This window comes from Nannobrachium achirus (genome assembly GCF_963921795.1).
Source record: "Nannobrachium achirus genome assembly, chromosome: 23".
NCBI lineage: Eukaryota > Metazoa > Chordata > Actinopteri > Myctophiformes > Myctophidae > Nannobrachium > Nannobrachium achirus.
The window spans coordinates 22,069,751-22,094,730 of NC_137830.1; the positions used below are offsets into that span (position 1 = coordinate 22,069,751).

The window sequence follows — 24,980 nt, forward strand, 5'->3', positions numbered from 1 at the left end:
GTTTGTTTTCAATTAGTCTGTTAAAATGGAGATTGAAGTCCATGCAAAGCAGCACATCGTACTGTACGAAAGAGAGCAAAAAATATATATATCTAAAAAACTAGCACTAAACAACACCCCAGTGCTGACCAACACGCCTCCGCGAAAATAAATACATGTTTGTCAGGCATTAGTTTGAGCTTAAAGGACAACTCCGCCCTAAATCACTTCTAGGCTCATTTTCCTACTATTGATCCAAAAAGACTGTCCATGGGGTCCATTGGGCAGAAATGCTCCTGTTGTCCAGTTTCCCCAGCAGAACCCAGCAGCTCTCATACTGTAGCTTAGAGTGGAGCCTATAAGCCTATCGCTTTTACACTATTTGTTGTGTTCAAAAGTGATTTTCTTTTTCATGAATGTGTTACCAGTTGTCATTACAAACACATCCATGCCTTGGTTGTCGCATACAAGCCTCCACAATCTCATAAATAATGTTTTGGGGTGAGCTTTCGGCACAAGTGCCAATCAAAGTGACTGCACTGGCCAATCATCAAAGTGACTGCACTGGCCAATCACAGGGCATCTTTTCCGGGACTTGGCAAAACACATAAAAGCATAACATCTATTTAGCAGAGTGTGATGGCTTGTGTGGGACAACGATGACATGGATGAGGTTGTAATGACAACTAGTACCACATTCATGAAAAATAAAAACACTTTTGACCACAACAAATGGTGTAAAAGCGATAGGCTTATAGGCTCCACTCTATGCTATGAGAGCTGCTGGGTTCTGCTGGGGAAACTGGACAACAGGGGCATTTGTGCCTAATAGACCCCATGGTCTTTTTGGATCAATATAAGTAGGAAAATGAGCCTAGAAGTGATTTAGGGCGGAGTTGTCCTTTAATCAGCCCGCGTATGTGCAAATGTTTCCAGCCTTTGCCAAAAACACAACTCCCACACGTTTGGAATTGGAAGATAAAAATGAAGAGAAAGGGAACTCGAAGAGAATTTTTCAGCTGGTGTAGAAAATCGAATTAGCGACGATGAGCAATGCTACTGTATGCCCTCCCTGAACCCTTGAGGCGAGGGCACAGGAGCGTCGCTTCCAATCTATTGCATTTTGCTGTTTCGATGTGGCTTGTTTGTTTGTGAGTTTGTGGTCTTTTTTGGTAAATCATTTCTTCCAATGCCACCCCTCCCCTCGCAGCTTTACTTCGTTGTGATGTACACTGTAGGTACTGCTGTGTGCGTGTGTTTCTGTTTCTGTGTGTGTGCTCGCGCGTGCGTGTGCGTGTGTGTGTCTGCCTGCATGCAGGCCAAAAATCCTGAGGTTTGTTTAACTTTAAGTGGACCCATACAGGTCTGAACCCTGCGGATTTTGCTGTATGCTTGCTGTGTCAGTCTGTGTTAGTTTGCTTTCTTTCCCCGGCTGTGTTTGCGATGATCTTGTGTTCTCACGTGTGCGGTGCCGTGTGTGACACTGTCCTTGGTGTTCTGGTGGTGTTCTGCATGTCCTTCCAGATATACAATAGGCTCTCTGTGCATAACTTGTAACTTCCCGAAGATGGCATATGGTATGCCACCTTCGCAGGGGCGTCACAAGGGGGGGGGGGAGTGGGACTAAGTTACTAGGGCCCAAGGTGGAGGGGCCTTAATAATTATATATTGCCATATCCAAGGTTGTCGCACCAAATTCTGGGCCCTGGGTACAAGGATTTACTTCAATTATTTTGTGCTTTAGCTATTGAAAAATAACAGTTATACTAGCTCACAGTGCGCGCTGTGAGCTTGTAGATCTGCTCTTTGTGAAAAGTTGTGAAAATGTGTGCAAATCTTTGAATATTTAAGAGAAGAGAACATTTGTAACTCAAATTTTGCTTCGGGGGGGGGGGGGGGGGGGCTTCTAAGGTAAGAAAACCTAAGAAGGATTTGGAATATTCAAAGACTTGCACAAAGTTTTAAGTTTTTTTCAAAAATAGCAGATATACGGTGCCGCGTGAGCTTGTATATCTGCTATTTTCCAATAGTTAAAGCACAAAAATGCTTGCCTGGCGGTGCCAGCCTCTATCACACACTTCGTTTTGGGAAGAGAGTCTGGCATTGCAGGGAGAGATTCCATTTCTGGGGGCGGGGGGCAGGCTAAAGCCTGGTGAAGTCAGCCAGAGCTCTTAATTGCTCCCTTTGAACTTCGAAAGGGTTGTGAACTGCGGTAATTGATTGAGCCATACAAGTGTCAATAGCTCGTTAGTCAATGAAAGCATCAAAGACTACGACCTGTTTGATGTCTGTAATTAGAGTGGAGGGGGGATGTGTTTGTATACACACAGACTCGCCTGATTGGCTGAATGGTTCTGAACCAGGCCACCACCCACCACGTGCCCCAAGCCTACAGCCCTGATTGGCTAGCCCTTTCATCGGGCTAGTGGAAAAAGCTTATTTAATGTGAAGGGCCAGACTTCACTACAACACCACTACCGCCAGGGGGTGGTGTTGAGTGCAGTCTGGTTTATTAACCAGGCTACAAAAAAAATGTGGTGCGACACCCCTGCGACGGTTTGTGCTTATGCATGGTCACTAGAGGGGGATTGCAGAGCTGGTTGGCTCGTGAGAGTACCCACTGCAACCCCTTCTGCCATATTGTCCCTTCAAATCTATCGCTTCTGATGGACTGAAGTATTCAGGGGGGAAACAGGGGGGACTTCAACATCTGACCAATCGCACACGACATTCTGTCAGTACTTTTCCTCAGACAGTCAGAACATCTCTGAGGTGCGAGGACAGCCAAGCAACGTTCTGACAGGCAACGCCGACGTTCCGAATAACGTTGTGTTGTAGCTATCGCCCACTCTCTGTCTGAACAAACTTCGGAGGTCAGTTGAAGTATGCAACAGGCTTAACATTCACAGCCCTCAGAGGGTCCCTCGGGGCCCATTTCCAAAACTCTCTGTTTGTCTTATTCCAAAAGCTCATCAGCCTCCGTGAGAAAATGAGCCTCCCTTTTCTCCCTCATGCCTTGCAGGCTTATGCAAAGGTTATAATGTAATTTAGATAGCATGTCATGTAGACAGATGCCGGGTTCATTTTGTTGACCTGGCATCCTATTGACCTTATTCACACCACGGCCATCTTGGATCACATGACCACATGGGGTGGAAGCCTGCATTACAAACCATTGTAAACAATGGAGCGATGGTCCCAAAGTATGAGTTCTGTTCAACCAATTTATTTTGACCAAATCGACAAATGGGCAGATGACAACATCAACATCCCCAAAAGAAGGGTACAATATTCATGGTAGTTGGGTTGCAATGTTACTCTGTACAAAGACTTGCTACAGTGTCTGTGCAGACTAGTGCTTGCTCTACTATCATATTAACTTACTGCAGGGGTCAGCAACCTTTTTGAAATTAAGTGCCATGTTTTTTATTTTCTGGATAGTCGGTGTGCCATGTCAACATACATTTGAATGATTCTGACATATTTTGATTGTCAGGACATTGTTATAACGATCATTAGACTCAGAGCAATATCCCACCTATCTCCCCAAACTCACTCTCTAGTCCAAGTTCAGTTTTTAATGATTGTAGAATTATGTGACTTAATTTAATTTACCAAATAAAAAAATATATATTTCTCTCACACTTCTGCCAGTGTGCCAGTGATCACCCTCCCCTGTGCCAATTGTGGCACCCGTGCCTAAGGTTGCCTACCCCTGACTTACTGTATCGTGATTTTTGCATATTAATCAGGAACAATCTAACAACAAATACTGTAGTTAATATGATGGCGGGACCATTGCTCCATTGTTTACAATGGTTTGTAATGCAGGCTGCCACCCTATGTGGTCATGTGATCCAAGATGGCCGCGGTGTGAATAAGGTCAATAGTCTGGTGTAGTTTCAATGTACAGACTTTTTTTGTATTCACTCGCGTTAAAGTCACTCTGGATTACGAGCGTCTCCTAAATGCCTAAATTGTAAATTGTAATGCCTTTGTGTGGTCATAGAAAGAGAGTCACTTTATGCCACAACCAGTGGTGTATAGTAACTAAGTACATAATTTACTCAAGTACTGTAAGTACTGTTTTGAGGTAGTTTTACTTTATGGAGTATTTTCCATTTTCAGGAGGCAAATATTGTACTTTTACTCCACTACAATTATTTAAAAACCTTAGGCTATTTTATATATAATAATCAACAGTGTTGTTGGTGTATGGTATGCTGTAGTGTAGAACCACTGCAGTGCCACAAACTGCTCCTTCCTTGTAGCTTCCCAGCCACCTGTGTGTGCGTGCGTGCGTGCGTGCGTGCGTGCGTGCGTGCGTGCGTGTTCAGCCACAGCTAGCATACACATACTCAGCTGAGCGCTGCAACACTTAATGTGGATAAGGGCGAGCCGTTGTCGTGGGTGAGACAGAGGGCAGCGAGGGACGTTGAGTGAAGGACAGGCCTTTGTGTGTGTGTGTGTGTGTGTGTGTGTGTGTGTGTGTGTGTGTGTGTGTGTGTGTGTGTGTGTGTGTGTGTGTGTGTGTGTGTGTGTGTGTGTGTGTGTGTGTGTGTGTGTGTGTGTGTGTGTGTGTGTGTGTGTGTGTGTGTGTGTGTTGGGGGGGGGGGGAAGAGACGCAGGAAAACGATTAGGGCTTAACAGGATTATTGTAACCACGTTGGGACGGTTACGGGCCTTTAACACGCGTCTGAGAATGGGGAATTTCCTGTACAGCAATATTTTTGGGAACTCCCACATTCGCGGCGGTGGGGGTCGGGCGCGGGGGGGGGGAGAATTCTGAGAGGATTTCTTTTCTTTTTTGTGCCTCCCCCCAACACACACACACACACACACACACACACACACACACACACACACACACACACACACACACACACACACACACACACACACACAAACTACACACTTTTAGCTCTTGTTGTATATCATAAACAATCCTGTGACATTCCCACAGTCAGAAGGCTGGGATACAAGAATGCTCTGTGTGTTTTTCCAGGCTTTGCATGCGTGTTGGTGTGTACACTGTATCTGTGTGTGTGCGTGCGTGCGTGCATGCGTGCGTGCGTGCGTGTGTGCGTGCGCACGCATGTGTGTGTGTGTGTGCAAATGCCATAAGCAATAAAGTAAAGAAAGAACAAAAGTTAATGGTTTGATGTGACTTTTGCAGAGAGTTATTCATGCCTGTCAAAAAATAAAGAAATAAAGAAAAAGTTCTGTTATGAGATGCTAAATATATTTTGGGATTTTTGGGATCATTCATCACTCTCTGGAAGTGGCCCATTCATGGTTCACTATGTATTCAATGCTTTTTTATTATCTCACGATCTAAGCTCTGTTCTGTCCTTAATTTTACCGGAGTAGCTGTTTTTTCCCGTGCTTAAAATGTCAAGGATTATTTTGGACTAAGAGGCTTCAGATGATCTGCATACTGTACATCATGATGATACTGTAATGTTTTCTTACAGATTGGAGAAAGGGCAGAGTTCCTGAACAAGTCTGCACAGAAAAGGTGAGAACCGCACACACGTGTTTGAGGGTTTGTTTTAGAACTATTTGCGTAGCAATTAGACGGTTAATACAGTTTTCAATCAATTGAAAAAGAATATTTTGTTTTCAAGTTACAGAACATACCGTACTGTATGTACTGTGCAGTATATTACTCCAATGACGATAAATATCAAACTTGTCTGATCCAGGATTGTTTTCAACAAATACATGAATAGAATACAGTACTCTACATTCGTAACCACTTTACTCACCAGCTACTATTTTCACTATTGTTGATTTATTTTATATATATATCTTTGTATTCTTTTTTTTTTTTTTTATTACTTTACCCAAAATAGGGACATAAACCAAAATAATAGGTCTGCTTTGCTCACATGTTTACAGACATTGTCAACCTAAACAAACTACAGGCCCAAAATACAGCAAACACAGTTCCAAACTGTATCCGTTGCCTGTAGTGTTAAGGGCTATCCACACCAAGCACCATAACTATAACAGCAATTAAGTCGGCATCCACACACAGATGTTGTCCTTATACTGTATGTTGTGGTGAGGACTCTGTCATCCATTTGAGTTAGAAAGATTTTAAATTATACTGTATTTGTACAGTATAGTCATACAGTAGCTCTCATGCTTGGTGTGCACACCAAGCACAAAAGTATCAATCCTGCAATGAAGAAATACTCTCTTACAAGTAAAAGTCTGTGCAGTCAGTCACGCGGTGATACTGTTTTCAGTATGGTATGTCAGTGTTTTCAAACATTTTTGTCTCAAGTCACCCACTGAGATTTTCACGTTAAATAGGTAAATCTTTCCCCTTAACACGTTGCAAGCCGCGGCAGAACCCTCTGAACAGAGGTAGCGCCGAAGAAATAAGCCATTTATTTACAAACATGTTTTAAAAAAACAAAGCCCACATGATAACAACACGTAATGGAGTGCTCGACACAGCGTACATATTCATCCTGCAGAGGTCGGCGATCTTACTTTGGCGAGGCGGAGGGGAGATCAATTCCATTCGTTTACGTGCGGCGAAGCAGGGAAAGGAGCGATAGAGAAGCGGCGCCCGAACGTGATTGAAACCGCGATCCACGAACAGAGACAAAGACCAGCCATCTTGTTTGAGCTTCTTGTTGATTTTCAACACTGGGGAGAGGATGAGGCTCCTCCTGGCCAGCCATCCATCCAGAATGTGAGTCAACGGCGTGGCCTGCTGGATATTAGGAGTATCACACCCAGCACCAGAAAATGACTGTCAGAGCATATTAACCGTTTCAGATCGCTCCAAAAAGACACAGAGAAGAATTTCCGATGTTTTTTTTTTTTTTAATTATAATTTATATCAAAAGTCCGGGAATAGACGTGTGGCTGATGGGACCCAGTAGGAAGTCCGAGGGAGTACGGCCAGGCTTAGAAGGTGTTAAGATACAGTACAGTAATGAGGAAGACGTGACTAAATATCTGTTTCCATTATAACATTTGGCGTTTAGCCACTTAAACCCCAGCATCTATATTCTGGGGGAACATTCACCAAAAACAGCCGATCTACAAGCTCACACCGCGTCATGCTGCGAGGCACTGTGAGCTTGTAGATCGGCTATTTTCCGCAAAGACGTTTGGCATAGAGGGGAAAAAGAGCAGACTAAGTACAGAGTGAAATGTCAAGTTAAGTATTGACGGTTCAAGTGGTTAAAATACTCATCTCAAAACACAAATTGACATGAATCCAAAATACAATGGTGATTGTGCTGTCAAACAATTAAACTATATGGAATCTATGAAAATGTTGTGGGGGTCCCTGCTTCATCTCTTTCTCAACTAAGGGGTCCTTGGCCTGACACATTTGAAGACCCCTGCCCTGCGGTATGTAATGAAGTGTCTTTCTTTGTGGTTGACAGCACGCTGAAAGCATCTCACTCTCCTGTGGTGTCCAAGATAGACAACAGACTGGAGCAGTACACCTCGGCCGCACAGGTCAGCACCAGCATCTACTCTTCAATACTGTACACCAGTGGTTCTCAACCTTTCTCACGTCAAGGTCCATTACTTATTGGACATTTCAGCCACGGACCACCATTTGATGAGATTTAGCCTCTCAGACACAGGACTTAAAATATTCTGTTGGATAAGATTTTGTCCACGATTCCATGCTTCCATGTACTGATGTAGGAGAGACAACTGGCCAGCGTTGGGTCCATTTGGTTTCATTTAACGCTCCCAAGAGTTAAAGATCTAATAAGAGTCCATTTGGTTACCAACTCTCCATCATTTAGCTGAGGACCACCTGGAACCCCCTCAAGGACCACTGGTGGTCTTCGGACTACTGGTCGAGAACAACTCCTGTATATTCACTATTCAGCAGCGCATCAACTCTGCTGTAATTCAGCAGCATCTACTCTCAATAGTGTAAACCAGAGGTTCTCAAACCTTTCCCCCCCACTATATTACAGTCACAAATACCAAAAATAGCCATTCTACAAGCTCAAAACGTGTGCTATTTTTTAATTGGAATCCGAAATTATTTTTAGATATTTTTGAATTGGAATCCTGAAAAGTATTACTATATATATATATATATATATATATATATATATATATATATATATATATATATTTCCAAATGCATTTATATGTTCTTATGTTAACTTTATGAACTTAAATACAAATATATTGGACAGAAAAAAAGACTAGTGCTGTTAAGTCATTAAGCTATACTAATTTAGACGGAAGTAATTAAATTGAGTCATGTTTGCATGGTTGGAATTTTAACAACTCAAATCAATACTCAGTATTAACCAGCGGGCAGGGCCGCATGAAGTGAAGGTGGGAGCCGCATGTGGCCCCCCAGGCCGCCAGAAGCCCATGTATGAGATAAATAGTTGAACTTGAAAGGGAATTTAGGCAAGGCACATTGACCGGTGGGTGCTGGGCCAATAAACTTGAGTACAAAAACGTGGAAAGCCCACCCACCAAGATAGGTACAAAACATCTTTTATTTGGATTTGGACAATTTTCGATCTAGTCTTCATCAGGTCATCACATGACCTCATGAAGATCAACTAGACCGAAACATTGTCCAAATAAAGACGTTTTGTACCTACTAGGGATGGGACGATAAGCGATAATATCGTTTATCGTGATAAAAAACACTCACGATAATCGTATCGTGGAGATTTAATTTATCATGATATCGTCCTCCGTCATGCACTGGGATCAATTCACCTTTTATTTGACGCGCTGTGAGCTTGTAGATCTGCAATTTTTTTGCAAAATGTTCTACCCCAGGATAATGGATTTTGATTATTGCGATAATAGCGTACATCGCAATTTCTTTTGTCACAATAATTGTGATGTGAAATGTTGTGTGCGGGCTTCACACATTTTTTAGATAAACAGTTGACCACGGTGTGATTGTGCCCACAGAGGGAGAACAAGGAGTCGCGCTCCCCCCGCTCCGGGGCGGTGGACCTGCCCATGGTGATGGACGGAGTCCGAAACATCAAGAGCATGTGGGAGAAGGGCAGTGTATTCAGCTCCCCCGGGGGAGGGGCAGCCGCGGGGTACAAGGTACACGCACACACACACACACACACACACACACACACACACACACACACACACACACACACACACACACAATCAATCATAACAAAGCTAAATGTCCTCTCGAGGATTGTAAAAGCCAGACAAATGTGATTATGGAGATGGGTTTCTGGTTTACCTTTTTAAAGGTACGAACACGTTTTAGTAAAAATTAGATTGATGTCGAGGCTGGCGTTCTGAATAGGCGTCTAGGGGTTTGGTTTTGTAGTTAGGTGCAGAAATGCCACACACTAAAAAAATATATAAAAGTTGCATATTAATGAAATTGTGCTTTTGACACCCCATATGGATTGTTATACAAACGTGTTTGTGCGTGCGTGCGTGCGTGTGTGTGTGTGTGTGTTTGGGACTTGTCCAAGGGATGGTCAAGAATGCCAGAGTCGTTAAGAAATAGCGAACAGGTGTGTGTGTGTGTGTGTGTGTGTGTGTGTGTGTGTGTGTGTGTGTGTGTGTGTGTGTGTGTGTGTTTGTGTTTGTGTGTGTGTGTGTGTGTGTGTGGGCGTGTGCGTGTGTGTGTGGGCACCCTGGTGGAGCATGTACCAGGTACAACCAGAGAAGTTAGTAAAGCGCAGCTTCATGAAGGAAGGAAGTGATGTAATAATCTGGGGAGAGGGAGGTTATGTGGGTGTACTGCACATGCATGTTCACGCTTCATGTCTGAGTCAGCAGAGAGAGAGAGAGAGAGAGAGAGAAGAGGGAAATGGCCCACATCGCAGCCACTTCCTGCCACGCCCCGCTAACTGCTGACGAGCGGGCGTGGCTCGTCCTTCCGTCCGTCGTCTGACCTCTGACCTCTGTCCAAACAGGAAGCAGCTGTGATGAAGATAGGCGTGGCGGGACGCATCAACGACTGGCTGAACAAAACCCCCGAGGGCGGCAAGACGCTGGCCGGAGGCAAGCCAACGGTAGGTCACAGCCATGGAGCTCTGGGGGCGGGACGGGGACGGGGACGGGGACAGGGACAGGGGGGCATTGGCTAAAACCAGGGTCTAAATGTCTCAATGGAAGAGGAGGGAGCAGGCATGTGCACACATAGAGGCATGTACACATCTGTAAAAAGTACCCTCTCCAGACCATGATGCAGTTTTTACTTTGGTGAAATAAATGCAAATGCCCCCTTTCCATGCCATACCTGAAGGCAGCATTCAAGAGAATTGCCTTGTCCAAACTCTCCTGAACAATTCATCGAAAAATCCATTGGAACACAGGTTATTTTTATTCCAATTCTGGAAAGATAAATGCTTTGGACATACTAGGTTTCCACGCAACAGCCACGATTTATATTAATCTCAAAATCACAGCCCTGTCTTGTCGCTGCATGTGGGATGAAATCCATTTAAATGAGACAGAGGATTCATGAAATCTTGTGTCTGTGAGATATAGTGTGTCTGGCACCATCTGGTGGCCATAAATCGCAACTAACTAAAGTGATATATCAGAGTTATCGCCCTGGCTCCATTATAAATATGCTTACAACTGTCATTTTATCAGGATATGGCAAGTGCTCATATATTTCAGGCTTAGTATCAGTGTGAGTGCAAACGTTAACTTAATGGACGTAATCCAAAGCTTCTGTTATCAGGCAGATTGTTTCTACTATAGCGGCTACAGTACATTCCATGTAATGATGTTTCTCTTTGCTGTCTCTTTTCCTCGCCTATATTTCTCCCCCAGACAAATATTAATTCATCTTGAGGCACTTAAGGCCGCCAGGCCCCAGGAATGTACTGAAAAACGTGACACACAAGCCTGAGACATTGTCGTTCTCAAACTAAACATTACATTTCTATGCACAGGGAGGAAGTCCCATGTCATATATATTTTGAAGGTTTTCAAATTATTTTGAAAACAGCAAAAGTATGAAATACGGCTTATGGGCATGGTCACACCAAACAAAGTTTAATTCTTCCTATGATGGTGGATTCTGCGAATGCTTTTCAATGGGAACAGGTTGCTCTTTTTTGTGCAGAAACACGCAAATGGCAACAGACCGCCCTCATATAGGTAGAATTCAACTTTGGTGTGAGTGGCCTAAGGGAGTGAGTAGTGCACCCAAAAGATACATTATTTTCTTTAAATTTCACATGAATGTGTGTGTGTGAATGGGTGAATGTAATGCACTCTGTAAAGCACCTTGGATGCGAAAGTAAGTTGGGAGTGGCTTATTGTCGCTATCAGCCAGTAACACACAGGAGTCTGTCCCTGTTACAATGCGGTAGACCCCTGGGAGATGGATTGCTGAGGTGGAGCGTAACACCTACCATCAGCTCTCATGCTACTCATACGCTGAGTTGGCGGTGCCCGGGATTGTACTATGATTGTTTTTGATTGAAGACTTTATTAGAAGTTTGCATAGGAAAAGGTACAGTTTCATGACGGTACAGTTCACTGGTACAAGGTCAACTAAAAGGAGATCCTAGTAAGCACTTGGCTTACTTGCACAGGAAACCATTAAAGTATCTCATATGACATTGAATGACAGATGAATAGAACACTATACTATGCAGTAAGAAAAAAATAGGAAAATAAAATATCAGTGCAAAAAATATATACAGTAGATAATTACAAATAAGGGTCAGGGGGAGGGTAAGGCTGGGCTAGGTTTGTTTTTACCAGTTACGAACGGCTGCCGCCTGTAAGTGTTTTTTTAGGGCGATTTTAAAGGATGTTAGGGATCTACACTCCTTTAAGGCCTTCGGTAAGGCATTCCACATGTTGGTGGTATAGCAGGAGAACGAGTTTGACCCGTGACCTTATGGTCCAAAGGCGAGAGCTCTTATCGACTGAGCTACCCGGACACAAATGTCTTGGATGAAGGCTCTCTATAAATGCACCATTTACCGTTGTTGCATTCCTAATAGTCGGGGACCCACAAGCCCAAAAGCTCAAGGAATAGGGTTGAACCTGTGATGTTCTGCCGCACTTTTTATTTCTGTTTTATCTATTAGTTTGGTCATTAAGGTCCACAGAATGAGAGGCCTGCTCTGCCGGAAACATCGTGAAAAAAAGTTATGGCCATTTGTATATTCACTGTATATTCACTGTCCCATTGACTACACAGGAAAGGAAATATATTATAAAAAAGAAAGAATCTGCTTTAAGTAGCATGTGAGGGGTCAAACTAGAGGGTTTTCATGATTCTGAATCCATTGCAAGCATTTGTTTTGCACAAAGAACATTCCTTGGGCTAGAAAACGGACCAACAAAAGTGATGACTGTGAAAAGTGATGACTCATCACTTTTCACACTTTTGTTGGTTCGTTTTCTAGCCCAAGGAATGTTTTTCGTGCAAAACAAATGCTTGCAATAGATTCAGAATCATGAAAACCCTCCAGTTTGACCCCTCACATGCTACTTAAAGCAGATTTTTTCTTTTGTATAATATATTTCCTTTCCTGTGTAGCGAGTCAATGGGACAGTGAATATACAAATGGCCATAACTTTTTTTCACAATGTTTCCGGCAGAGCAGGCCTCTCATTCTGTGGACCTTAATGACCAAACTAATAGATAAAACAGAAATAAAAAGTGCGGCAGAACATCACAGGTCCTCTCGCATTTTGAGGGACTGGATCCCCGGCTATAAGCCAATGATATGATATTAGCTAAGTCTCTGGTAGACTCCTACTGAGTCTCATATTGACCGATGACACAGGCATCAAATTATTGGCTCAGGAATGCGACAATAGCTAAATAAATCTCCATGAATTCCAGGCTTCGTGGGGTGTGTAATGGAATAGACGATATGGTCTTTTGTGTGTGAACTACTCCTTTAATTGGTTAATGCAGTGGTTCTCAACCCCAGGGGGGGTCCCCAAATTATTTTGGGGGGTCCCCAGATGATTAACCTAATGTGCAACATTGTCTTCTCACTCAACAGTAAACAAACCAACATAATGTTTAAGTGTATAGAGGTTCTCTGCACATTTCCAAACTGACAATTGAAGGACTTTTTAATTCCTTTAAAATGACATATTAAACATTAGCCAAATTGTCAAATATTAGAGGCAGAAATTGTAAAAATAGACTATCTACATCTGCTATTTTCACAATAGAACCGTGTTATACAAAATGTAATGCCTCAACTCTTAGTGCTCGTAGGGTGGGGGATAATATGATTATTTTGGGGGTCGCGGCCTGAAAAGGTTGAGAACCACTGGGTTAATGTACATTTTGTGATAATGATCTAAAGCCACATATTGACTTGTAACTAAATTTTTCAAATAATTGTAGTCGAGTAAAAAGAACAATATTTGCCTGAGGTGTAGTGGAGTAGAAGTAAACACTCAAGTAAAAGTACCTCAAAGTGGTACTTACTTACTTACTTAGTACTTAGTTACTACTTCTGCGTACTTCTACCACAAGACATTAGGATTATTCACAAACGTGTGAAGTCGCCAACGGGTCATGTCAGCCTGCCAAGGCTTAACACTTGAGGGTGTAAAGAATGTGAAAAATGTTTCACGGCGTACAGTAATTGACATCGCTGAATCAGCTGTTGAACTTTCCCGGGCCACATGTTCTTTTGAAGCAAGCTGTCGGTGATGAGCTGATGAAACGTGTTCTAGTCGGCGGTTGCAGCCGTCGGGCCTGTGTAAACACAAGAAAGCTTTCATAAAATATGTATGATTCTCGCACCAGATGTGTAGTTGTTTTTTGCCGTTCACACGTTTCAGGCACACTGTTATCAGACGTGACTGGAAGGGAAGCCATGCGTGCCTGGTTTATGAACTATTAAGCCTGATATATTATTTGTCAAAAAATATAGTTGACGCACGCCAAAAATAGCAGAACTGCAGGATCACAGAGCTCGTATTTTTTGCACGCATGTTTGGGCGGTCTCTGCTTTTGTCAGATATGGGGGGGGGGGGGGGGGGGGGGTCAAGAAAACCCTCTCTCCTGCATCTCAAGTACTGCATACCTATTGACTATGTCTGCTAATTGACCTACGACTGCAGCTCTAAAGGTAATGTTGGGGCTTTACCCAAATACGGCGGCAGCCAATAAAAACTACCGTCAAACAACGATCAAGAACTGTGTGTGTGTGTGTGTGTGTGTGTGTGTGTGTGTGTGTGTGTGTGTGTGTGTGTGTGTGTGTGTGTGTGTGTGTGTGTGTGTGTGTGTGTGTGTGTGTGTGTGTGTGTGTGTGTGTGTGTGTGTGTCTGGGCCAATCACCTCCACATGTCTTGTGCACGCTGCCAGTCGACCAAGAAAGTAAATCCCTTTAACTCATACCCCGCCATTTGCAAATACCTTCGTACTTTCATATGCCATCTGTCCCCATAGACTTCCATGTAATTCATAGTGCACTGATAATGTCATGTCCATGCCTAGATCATGCACCACGTGTGTGCACATTGCTCACAGCTATCCGTTCAGGCATTCATGAACTAGCAGCCATTATGTTTTCCTAAAATGTAAACAAAGATGGCTGCCATGTTTGAAAGATGGCAGCCATCTTAAACATGCAATTTCGCGATTGCTATCATGCCTACTACATTTTTTGGGGTCATTTTTTTTTTTGTGGAACAAAACGGGAAATTCTCGGGATTATCAGGCCTGGCAGGGAGAGACATTAGCATATTCTCGGGACTATCGGGCCTAGCAGGGAATGAGAGTTAATATATTTCACGTTGTGTTTTCACATGCTTTTCAATGTTTTTTTTTTTTTTTTTTTACATTTTGTGAATTCATAATCTCAGATCCGCCGCCCCCTGCATTATTTGGGCAAGACTAACATCAACCAGAAACCACCAGGTTCTAATACCCTGTCTTGTTTCAGTCGTAAAAGAGTGTCAGCCGATGCGTTTGAAAACAACATCTCCTCGCGGAATCGCTGAATCTCTTCGGACAATCTTCGTTGAATGTAGGCCGCAGAATAGGGACGCTATAGGCAGTGGCGTTTCTGAAAATTGTGGGGCCCCCCTGCGAGGAGGCGGGTGGGGGCCCTTTTGCAAATGATGATGGAGTTATATCTGTTCAATGTTATGAGTCATACATAAAGGTTTCCTATGTAAATAAGCTGAAAAGCTTACTAGGATCTCCTTTTAGTTGACCTTGTACCAGTGAACTGTACCGTCATGAAACTGTACCTTTTCCTATGCAAACTTCTAATAAAGTCTTCAATCAATCAATCAATCTCTCTGGAAGAAGTTGCACATGAACTCTGCTGGCGGACTGAGGCGCTCCAACACAACCACTAGCTAAATGCAGGGACGGACTGGGACTAAAATTCAGCCCTGTCATCTTGACTAGACCAGCCCCCACAACCAGCGGTCGCGCAGATACTCTACCGACTTGTCGGGTCGAGGGGGGAACACAATTAAGCTTTTAATACCACAACTTTTACACCACCAACAAGCGGAGTATGAACATGATTAGTGCCAACTCTACCAGAGGGAGATTGACACTAGAAACACAGCTGTTAACACAAAGCAATCTGTTGGACATTGAGTTTGATATGTCCATTTTAAACAACTGTTGCAGTGGGCCGCTAGGCTAGGGGGCTGCCCAGTGGCAAAAAAAAAAAAAAAAAAAAAAAAAAGATTTTTTTGTGGGGGCCCCCCTCTGCTGGAGGCCCCCCTGCATTACGGGGGTTGCGTGCCCCTCCCCTACGCCACTGGCTATAGGGTTCAAGTGGTTCAAGGAAACTGATGTCATCTGCCTCTTGTTTTCTCTGTCTGTCTGTCTGTCTGTCTGTCTGTCTGTCTGTCTGTCTGTCTGTCTCTCTCTCTCTCAGGACCTGAAGCCAGTTGACGTTACCAACAAGCGGAGTCTATGGGAAAACAAAGGCGCTTCACCGGCCAAGGTAACGTACCTTTAATCACGCTTCGCTCGGTCACTGGAAACACAAACACATCGTTACCCCAGCCTGCGGTTCATTATGTAAAGTTTGCATTGGCAATGCGTGTGACGCGGTGACAACCTTGCATTAAGCTAACATCATTGCGCCGCTGCCGCCACCAGTGTACATGGATGACCACGGGTTCCCAGAGTTGTTCAGCTTGTGACTCAAAAGAGAACTTTCAAAGCTCACAATGCGTCTCAATGCGACACATTGTGAGCTTGTAGATCGTCTCTTTTTGGCTAATGTTCCCCCCGGAATTTTGATAGTTAACTTGTAGTAGTTAAGATGACCTGGGGTTAACAATCCCGCACATTACACTTGTATGAAATCTCTACAACGTGTTCGGGTCTGAACTATGGCATTAAGTAACAGGATTTCAGTCTCGCCAGGGGACCATGCTTCCTAGAAACGTTTTCAGCTCCTAAAGTTTCTGCCCATGCCAAATTGGTTCCTGGTCGTGTTCGCCGACTTCTCTCACGGTTTCTCATGACATCGAGACTCCCAAGTCCAGAGGCAGAGTGTTTTTAATAGGCATCTTTGAAGAGATGACAAATGAACATTAAAGTCATCACGAATAACTGCATTTTGACCTCCGCCTGGCAACAGCGGGAATAACAATGGCTCTGTGTTGTGTTTTCTTTAAAGAACTCTGATAGCTAGTTGACTTCACTGGAGCATGGAGAGGTACTGTAAACTAAGCAACAACAAAAAAGCCAGTGAATGTGTTTTTTTTCCCCACATTGCTTTAAAGCGCATACAATATATCACGCCAACGACTTTCTCTATGTTGTCATTCTCCTCCCTGTTGCTCTTTGTCATCGACAAAGCCACACAGTAAAATCCTCTATGTTTTAAGTGTCTATAGTTGAGAAATGTATGTAGGCCTATACATTCTCAGTTAAGCCCTATATACTTTTTGTAGGGTTAATAGTGATCTTATCTACAAGCTCAAATTACGAGCTTGTAGAACCGCCATGTTCATTATTTTATTTTCCTGAATAGTGGTGCCTATATGTCCAAAATAAGGATGCCAGGATTAAAGTGATTGAAAATGAACATTGAGGATTTTACTGTGTAGAGTATGCGCTATTCTGCAGTGGTTGGACATTGTTGGTTAATTATCGATATGAACTAAATTCCAAGTTTCATTCCAAAATGAGGGATCTGCTAATATCCAAATAAAATTAAGTAGCCTAGTTATTAGTATATTAGTAGTTGCGACCGTCAGGTCGCATTTACTATCAAAACCTCCACCGGCTGTCTGTCTGTCCGTCCGTCCGTCAGTCAGTCAGTCAGTCAGTCAGTCAGTCAGTCAGTCAGTCACACGTCACACTTTTTCCCTGCTCATGTCTCCGCAACCGTTGCCCCGATCCATGCCAAATTTTGCACACACACTCCTTGCCTGCCAAACCACAACCTGCACCCATCAATTCTCACATGGCCCTCTTCTAGCGTCACCATGAGGCCCATTCTTGCAAAACACATTTTTGGACACTGCTCCTACAATTTTTTCCCTAAAATTCCCGCAAATCGGTACATAGTATGTCTACACTCATCTCATCAACATGGATCTGTCCCATTTAACGCCACCTTCAGGCTGATTTTTTTAAACACATTTTTGGACACTACTCCTACAGATTTGGCCCTAAAATCACGCAAATCGCTACACAGTATGTCTACACTCATGTCATCAACATGGATCTGTCCCATATAGCGCCACCATCAGGCAGATTTTTTCAAACACATTTTTGGACACTGCTCCTACTTAATGTTGCCCTAAAATCACGCAAATCGGTACACACTTGCTCTACACTCATGTCATCAACATGGATCTGTCCCATTTAGCGCCACATTCAGGACGATTTTTTAAAACACATTTTTGGCCACTACTCCTACAGATTTTGCCCTAAAATCATGCAAATCGCTACACAGTAAGTCTACACTCATGTCATCAACATGGATCTGTACCATATCGTGCCACCATCAGGCCGATTTTTTCAAACACATTTTTGGACACTGCTCCTACAGATTTTGCCCTAAAATCATGCACATCGCTACACAGTATGTCTACACTCATCTCATCAACATGGATCTGTCCCAAATAGCGCCACCATCAGGCCGATTTTACACATTTCCTACACATTTTGGCCTAAATCCCGCTGCGACCTGACGGTTGCTTATCTCCCGATTAGGGAGTCTTACTGGTATATGTACTACTACTACTACTACTACTACTACTACTACTACTACTACTACTACAGTAGTAATAGTAGTATGGAGAGGAACTAGTTGCAGTAGTAGTAGTATATAGAGGAACTAGTTGTAGTAGTATTTCAGATGGTACAAAATACACAACAAACAAAGCAACATCCAACAATAGACTCCATGAACAACGAGTAGCTCGTCAAGGATGACACAGTGAAAATTTGCTTGACAAAAGTCTGAGCGATCACGGAGCTCAAAACCTTTTTAGCCAGTTGCCTTTATTCTGTCCAACTGCAGTGCAGAGGCCAACGCTTTTCACAAAATGGCTGCAACGCATCACCCCTCTCTCTTTTGATCGATGCTATAGTGACTGACCAAGGTATGGCTACTATGCACTGCATGCAGACATATCTTGGTCACTCGTTCTCATGCCTCTTGTTTCTTAAATCAGTTTTTCAGAGTGTGATTTAGATAGCATACACTGTTCTCTTTATTGTACGGTCTCTGTTGGGTGGAAAACTCATGTCCAAAACGGTTCTTTCACGAGTCAAATTCCTCCGCGTTTTTTTACTCGAGGTGTTATATTGCCCCAATAGAGAGCACCGGTTCTCATTGTGGGCTCCAGGAGGTCCCCAGTTTACCCATTAAGACCTGGAACGTGTCAGTGCCGCATTAGACTTTAACCGCTTTATACTTTAACTATTACAAAATAGCACATATACAAGCTCACAGTGTGAGCTTGAGATCTGCTATTTTTTTTTTGTGAGAATTTGTGCAAGTCTTTGAATATTTTGACTCGATTCTATAAATGTCTTCTAAATCCTTCTTCTAAATCAGTGGTTCTCAAACCTTTTCATGTCAAGGACCCCCAAAAATGTATTTGAGCACGGACCCCCATCTCAAAATATGTGGGCGTGTCCATCGTGCACCATGCAGTGCACGGATGGTGCACGCTGTGGTCCGTTCGCGATTACAAAAGTCCCCATGTTAATCCATGCTGCATTGCTGAGCTAGCAGCAGTGCAGTGTGACAAGGAATTAAATGCACAGAGAGTGGCCCTAGAACAGGGTTCTTCAATGTTTTCAGGCCAAGGACCCCTTAGTTGAGAGAGTGATGAAGCAGGGACCCCCACAACCTGTTGATAGATTCCATATATAGTTTCATCATTTGACAGCGCAATCATCAGTGTATTTTGGATTCAATTCGTGTTTTCAGATACATATTTAACCACTTGAACCGTCAGTACTTAACTTGACATATCACTCTGTACTTCGTCTGCTCTTTTTACCCTCTACACCAAACGTCTTTGCCGAAAATAGCCGCTCTACAAGCTCACAATGCCTCGCAGCGCGAGGCATTGTGAGCTTGTAGATCTGCTATTTTTGTCTAAAGTTCTCAGAATATGGACAAAGTAACTAAGCTATTGTACTTACAACAAGGTTTGAGAACCACTGATTTAGAAGGCATTCATAGAATGGGCCTCAGGTCTTAACCCTTTAAGCCTTAATGGGTCAATGGGTTATGGCAGTGATACTCAAACTCCGGCCCGCGAGCAGATTGGACCTTCCGTTCCAGAGATAATGGCCATTGAATGGCCATTGAAATTGTCGATTTTCGCTTTTTTTTGTTTTAGTTTAGCCATAACCTGGCTGCTATAACCATTTTCACAAGTTTATTTTCTGTAAAAAGCCATTTGTGTTGAATGTGGGCCAAGTCATAAATAACATTGCGAAGCAATTGCTTTCAATTTTGCTATCTTTAACAATTTGGCTATCTTTAACATTATCCCACTTGATAGCAGGCAGACAGATAGACAACAACCCAGACAAATAGCAGACAGATGTTACATTGGTTTGTTTTAGTGTTTGTGTGGAATATGCTAATTGCACAGAATTATTAAAAAGAGAGAAAATTTAGCAAATTACTTTGATTGCAAATTGTGTCATTGACAGAATATAAATGGAATTCCAAGCCATAACATAATGCACATTGCACTTTTGGAAAGCAAATAAAATAGAAGTCATCAAGTAATGCCATTTTATCAACTGGCCGTGGCCCCTTGACATTTTTGTAATGTGGCCCACAAGTTCAGAAGTTTGATTATCCCTGGGTTATGGTAAAAAAAAAAGAAAAAAGATAATCAGAGTAGTTCTCCTTCCTCCACCACTGGCTACAGAAGCCCCTGCACCCCTTGCTGGCAGCATGTGCAGCCAGCAGGGCTGCAGTGCAGGCCAGGAGAACTGTGGTCCCACCACAGCCAGCGAGTTGGTGGGCTGGTGGGTCTGGAGGGTATGTGGGCGGTGGTCCGCGCTGACGCAAAACGCGCCCCGGACAGGAAAAGGGGAGGTTTAACTAACCGTGTTATTAGCTAACCGTGCTATGCCATGATGTCAGGGGGGAGATGAAGGCAGTGTGTATAGGGGACAGAGTGCAATGGGGGCTTCTGGGTCAGTTATGGTTCTCATTCTCAAACATTTTCACATCAAGGACCCCCAAATTGATATGTTTTTCTATGTGGACACTTTTTGTGTCAGGGGCCCCATAACTGAAGATCTGTGTTTAAAACATATTGAAGAATCCAAAAATATACTGTGACTACTTGAAAAACTATGAACATTTTAAAATAGCTAGCTGTGTTTAGTGGTTTGGTTCAGCAGTGAATGAGTTAAAATAGCTTTTTTATATATAATAATAGTAATAATAATAATAGTTTTTTCTCCAATCAATTATTCATCTCATGAAGCTTTGAATTCACACAGAATCCTAAAATGCTGTTGTGAAACTCGGATCCCTATTTTCCTTCAATTCATCAAATATTCTCATACATTTTTTACGATAGAAAAATTGTCATGATTTCAAGGCTTCGTGAGTTCGTGGTGTAGGCCTAGGTGATTTAAAAATCTAAATTAAATGAAGACGGTGGTGTTGAAGTAGATGCGGGTGCTTTGAGTGGTGAGTGAGGTCTGAGATATTTACTATTTACTAAGTCGGCGATAAACCCTCTGGCTTTATGAACTTAACTCAGACGTGTTCCGTAAAATGCTGCTTACAGCTTTGAGAGAGTGTATAGCTGTGCTGACAGGGAAACTTATCCAATCAAAGTTGATGACATTCTTTTTTCTACCAATCTCTCCCCCCCCTGGTCTCTCTCTCTCTCTCTCTCTCTCTCTCTCTCTCTCTCCCCCTCCCTCTCTCCCTCCCTCTCTCTATCTCTCTCCCCATCTCTCACACACAGGCGACAGGCAGAGGAGAGGCTAAATCGGTCACCAACGGTAAGTATGCATAAAGTCGCCCTAATACATCCTCGCTGTCGGCAGAGGTGGAAAAAAAAATTACTTGCGTAAAAGATGCAAAAGTGACAAAATGTACCTAAAGTACCAAAAGTAGGAAGTACTCACTATGCCGTTTCACAAGTTATCATGTCTGTGACCCAGCGCTGGGTGGGTGGGTGGGAGGCAGGCAGGCACGTGCACACATGGACACCAAAGGGGGCTTGAGCCCCTGCCCTCTCCAGACCATGAATGGAGTTTTTACTGCGGTGAAAGAAATGCAAATCCCCTCTTTCCATGCCATACCTGAAGGCCGCCTTCAAGAGAATTGCCTTGTCCAAACTCTCCTGAACTTGAATGCAGCTTCTTATGTTGAAAGAAATGCCCTCTCTGTGTAGAAATCCATGCCGTTACGCCACATCTCCAGTATTGGCTTAAAGGAGTATAGTTCACCCCCAAAATTACTTTTTTCTATTGATTACTCACGCCATGGAGACTTGAGTTCAATAACATTTTAGTTTTTTTCGTTGCATTCCAAAGCCAATTATTTTGATTACAATGAATTCACCTCCATGGATTCCGGATGGGGACCCAAACGCATTTGGGTCCCCATCTGGGAATCAATGGGGGTAAATTTACTATAATTATTTTTTTGTCTAATGAATGTGACAAATACCAAAAAATATTATTGAACTCAAGTCTCCCATGGCGTGAGTAATCAATAGAAAAAGAGTCATTTTGGGGGTGAACTACTACTTTAATTATGCTTAGTTCAGTGTGGCATCAAGGGCCGAAAATAGCCGACCTCCGCAGCGCGACGCGTTGCGAGTTTGGAGGTCTGCTATTTTCGATGTTTCCTCCAAAAGTGCCCTTTCGGGAATTTCAGACCCTGCCTCTCTTACATTCTCTGCACGTCCCTGGTGGGAGGGCATGCGTTTGGTTTTTATAAGCGTTTGGCTGCACTTCGTGCTAACAATACCCAGACGGAATCACAACAGAGGTTAAAGCGGACTGCATGATCTCATCTCTTTCTTTTCTTTTCTTTTTTAACATAATAGACCTCGTTTTGCATTAGTTTGAAACACGTGAACAGTCAACAGATTACAGATTGTTTTTTACATTTTTTAATCTGTCTTTCTTGTTTACGCTTAGCTTAACGGGGTAAAGTTCATTTGGGCAGAGCATTGTGTGTCGCACGTAGCCACACACACACGCACACACGCACGCATGTGCGCGCGCGCACGCACACACACACACACACACACACAGATCATTGAAGTCATCAAGCTTTTATGGATCGTGCATGCGCTGGCACACACACAGTAACACACTGAGGCCTCTGGTTTGAGGGCGGGTAAAATGGCACACTTGGCATACTATACTGTAACGTTACGAGTCGGCCCAGCACTGTGTGTGTGTGTGTGTGTGTGTGTGTGTGTGTGTGTGAGTGTGAGTGTGTGTGTGTGTGTGTGTGTTGTTTTGTATTACGAGCCAAAACTGTCACCTGCAAGTGGCATTCCAGATGTGTGTCAGCACTATTCCTCCCGCGTTCCACTATTCATTCTAAACTGGAATGTGTGATAAGGTTTATAAAAAAGGCGGAAAAAATAAGCATGACCCGCTGGTGGGTTCTGGTTGGTGTCGCATTTATTTTGTTCCCCACATAATGTGAATCAATTTGTTTAGTCTCGCCAGTCGCGAGTTAGAACAAAAGATGGACGTGCCAAACGATTATTATATCAAAATAAACAAAACGATTATACCAAACTAAACACGTTTTAAACTTTGGGGAATCACCCTAACCACTTGGCTCCCTTTGGCTCAGTGATTTACACTCCACCATGTGTCCCATAACGGCCATAACGGTCCCACTCATAACCACCCCGCCCCCAAACCGTTGTCCCGGGAGGCCTCGTCTGGCCATAAATCAGCTATTTGCCGTTTGGCCTTTTTGGGGCCGCGGCAATCTGAGATGCCACAATGAACATTGTTTGCTATTTTCACATTGGGGCCGAGTGCAGCCTCCTCCCGCCCCACCCGGGCGGGAGGGGGCTTTTTAGCCTTGAGGGATTCCACACGTGTCTGTGTGTGACGCGGTCCTATCGGACAGACACGCCTGTGAAATGCAATAAAAGCAAGCGCGCGTTCTGTGTACACTCATATACTGTACATGCGTCTCTCCCATTCCACTGCACGGATCGCTCTGTTCTGTTATAGCAACGCTACCCCCGATTTGAGGTGCCAAAATGTTTTACCGTTGAGCTAATAGAGCCTGCAAGCTTGCTCAGGGGATAAATTGAGTCTCGACCATTAGGTCAAACTTCGTGTCGGTGAGACGGGACCTTTGACACTATCTAAAATGTCTCTATAGAAGTACGAAACATAGTTACATAGTGCTACTTTACTGCAACATAAAGTAGCATTACTCTGTTACAAGCAAAAGGCCTCTATTCAAATTTGACATGAAAAAGTATAATCAAAGTACCAAAGTAAAATTAGTAAAATCTTAGTATTTAGTATTTATTAAGTATATAGTAAGTATAAAATAGGGCTTAACTGGTCTTGTTGCGACCGTAGGTCACTATTTAGTATGACAACTTGCAGCTCATGTCTGTCACATCATAGATGTCTGACGTCATAGATCACATGAGACTGACACAATATATCCATATGGGCATTCCCAATAGACCACATGAGACAATATGTCCAGACCACACTAATACGATCCCTTTTATGCCCATAATGGAGATCCCTGATGTCATCAATATTAAGCCCATATCTGGGAATGTCCATATATGGACATATTGTGTCAATCTCATGTCTCCATATTTGGGAAAATATGGCCACATTTTGTCCAACTTAAACAACCAACCAGGTCTGTGAATTTTATTCAAAGTATATATATATATATATATATATATATATATATATGGGAGTAAAGAGTACAATATTTAGAGGTACTAGTGGAGTAGAAGAATGGCAAAATGTGAAAAATGTCCCTCAAAATGGTACTTTAAAAAATTAATTTTGTCCAATCTGTATGGTAGAGTTTGTTAAAACATACAATCAGGGCGCTGGTATTTGGTCGCCCTGCTCTTCTATTGAGACATTTTAGATCCTGTCAAAAGGTCATGTCTCACCTAGACACAGGATCTGACCCCAGCAGGCCGGCTCTATTAGCTCTATTGTAAAACCTTTCAGCACTTGCGCTGGAGACTCTGTTCACACCCGGGGCAAAGAAGAAAGTAACACAGTGTTGCTTCAAGTGCCTTGAGTAAATGTACTTAGTTTACTTTCCACCACTGCCCACTCGTCCCATACGCACATGCACACATAGACATCAAAGGGGGCTTGAGCCCCTGCCCTTTTACCCGTCTGTAAAAAGAGCCCTCTCCAGACCATGAATGCAGTTTTTACTATGGTGAAAGAAATGTAAATGCCCTCTTTCCATGCCATACCTGAAGGCAGCATTCAAGAGAATTTGTCTTGCAGCATCTTATGTTGAAAGAATTGCCCACTGTGTAGAAATCCATATTCCATGCCGTATGCCACATCTCCAGTA

At 43.2% G+C, this 24,980-nt stretch overlaps 1 protein-coding gene across 3 annotated transcripts in view; it reads left to right on the forward strand.

Annotated features, from left to right (window-relative positions):
• cald1a (caldesmon 1a) overlaps positions 1–24,980 on the forward strand; it is a 140,210-nt gene that overhangs the window by 114,068 nt on the left and 1,162 nt on the right. For 2 of the 3 annotated variants that reach the window (XM_080754730.1, XM_080754731.1), the window contains 6 exons: positions 5,454–5,497; positions 7,395–7,470; positions 8,920–9,063; positions 9,906–10,004; positions 15,837–15,905; positions 21,385–21,421. In XM_080754730.1, the coding sequence (XP_080610856.1) occupies positions 5,454–5,497; positions 7,395–7,470; positions 8,920–9,063; positions 9,906–10,004; positions 15,837–15,905; positions 21,385–21,421 (469 nt within the window). Of the gene's footprint in view, positions 1–5,453; positions 5,498–7,394; positions 7,471–8,919; positions 9,064–9,905; positions 10,005–15,836; positions 15,906–16,589; positions 16,629–21,384; positions 21,422–24,980 lie in introns of all 3 variants that reach the window. The other variant, XR_013963318.1, reaches the window with a different exon arrangement.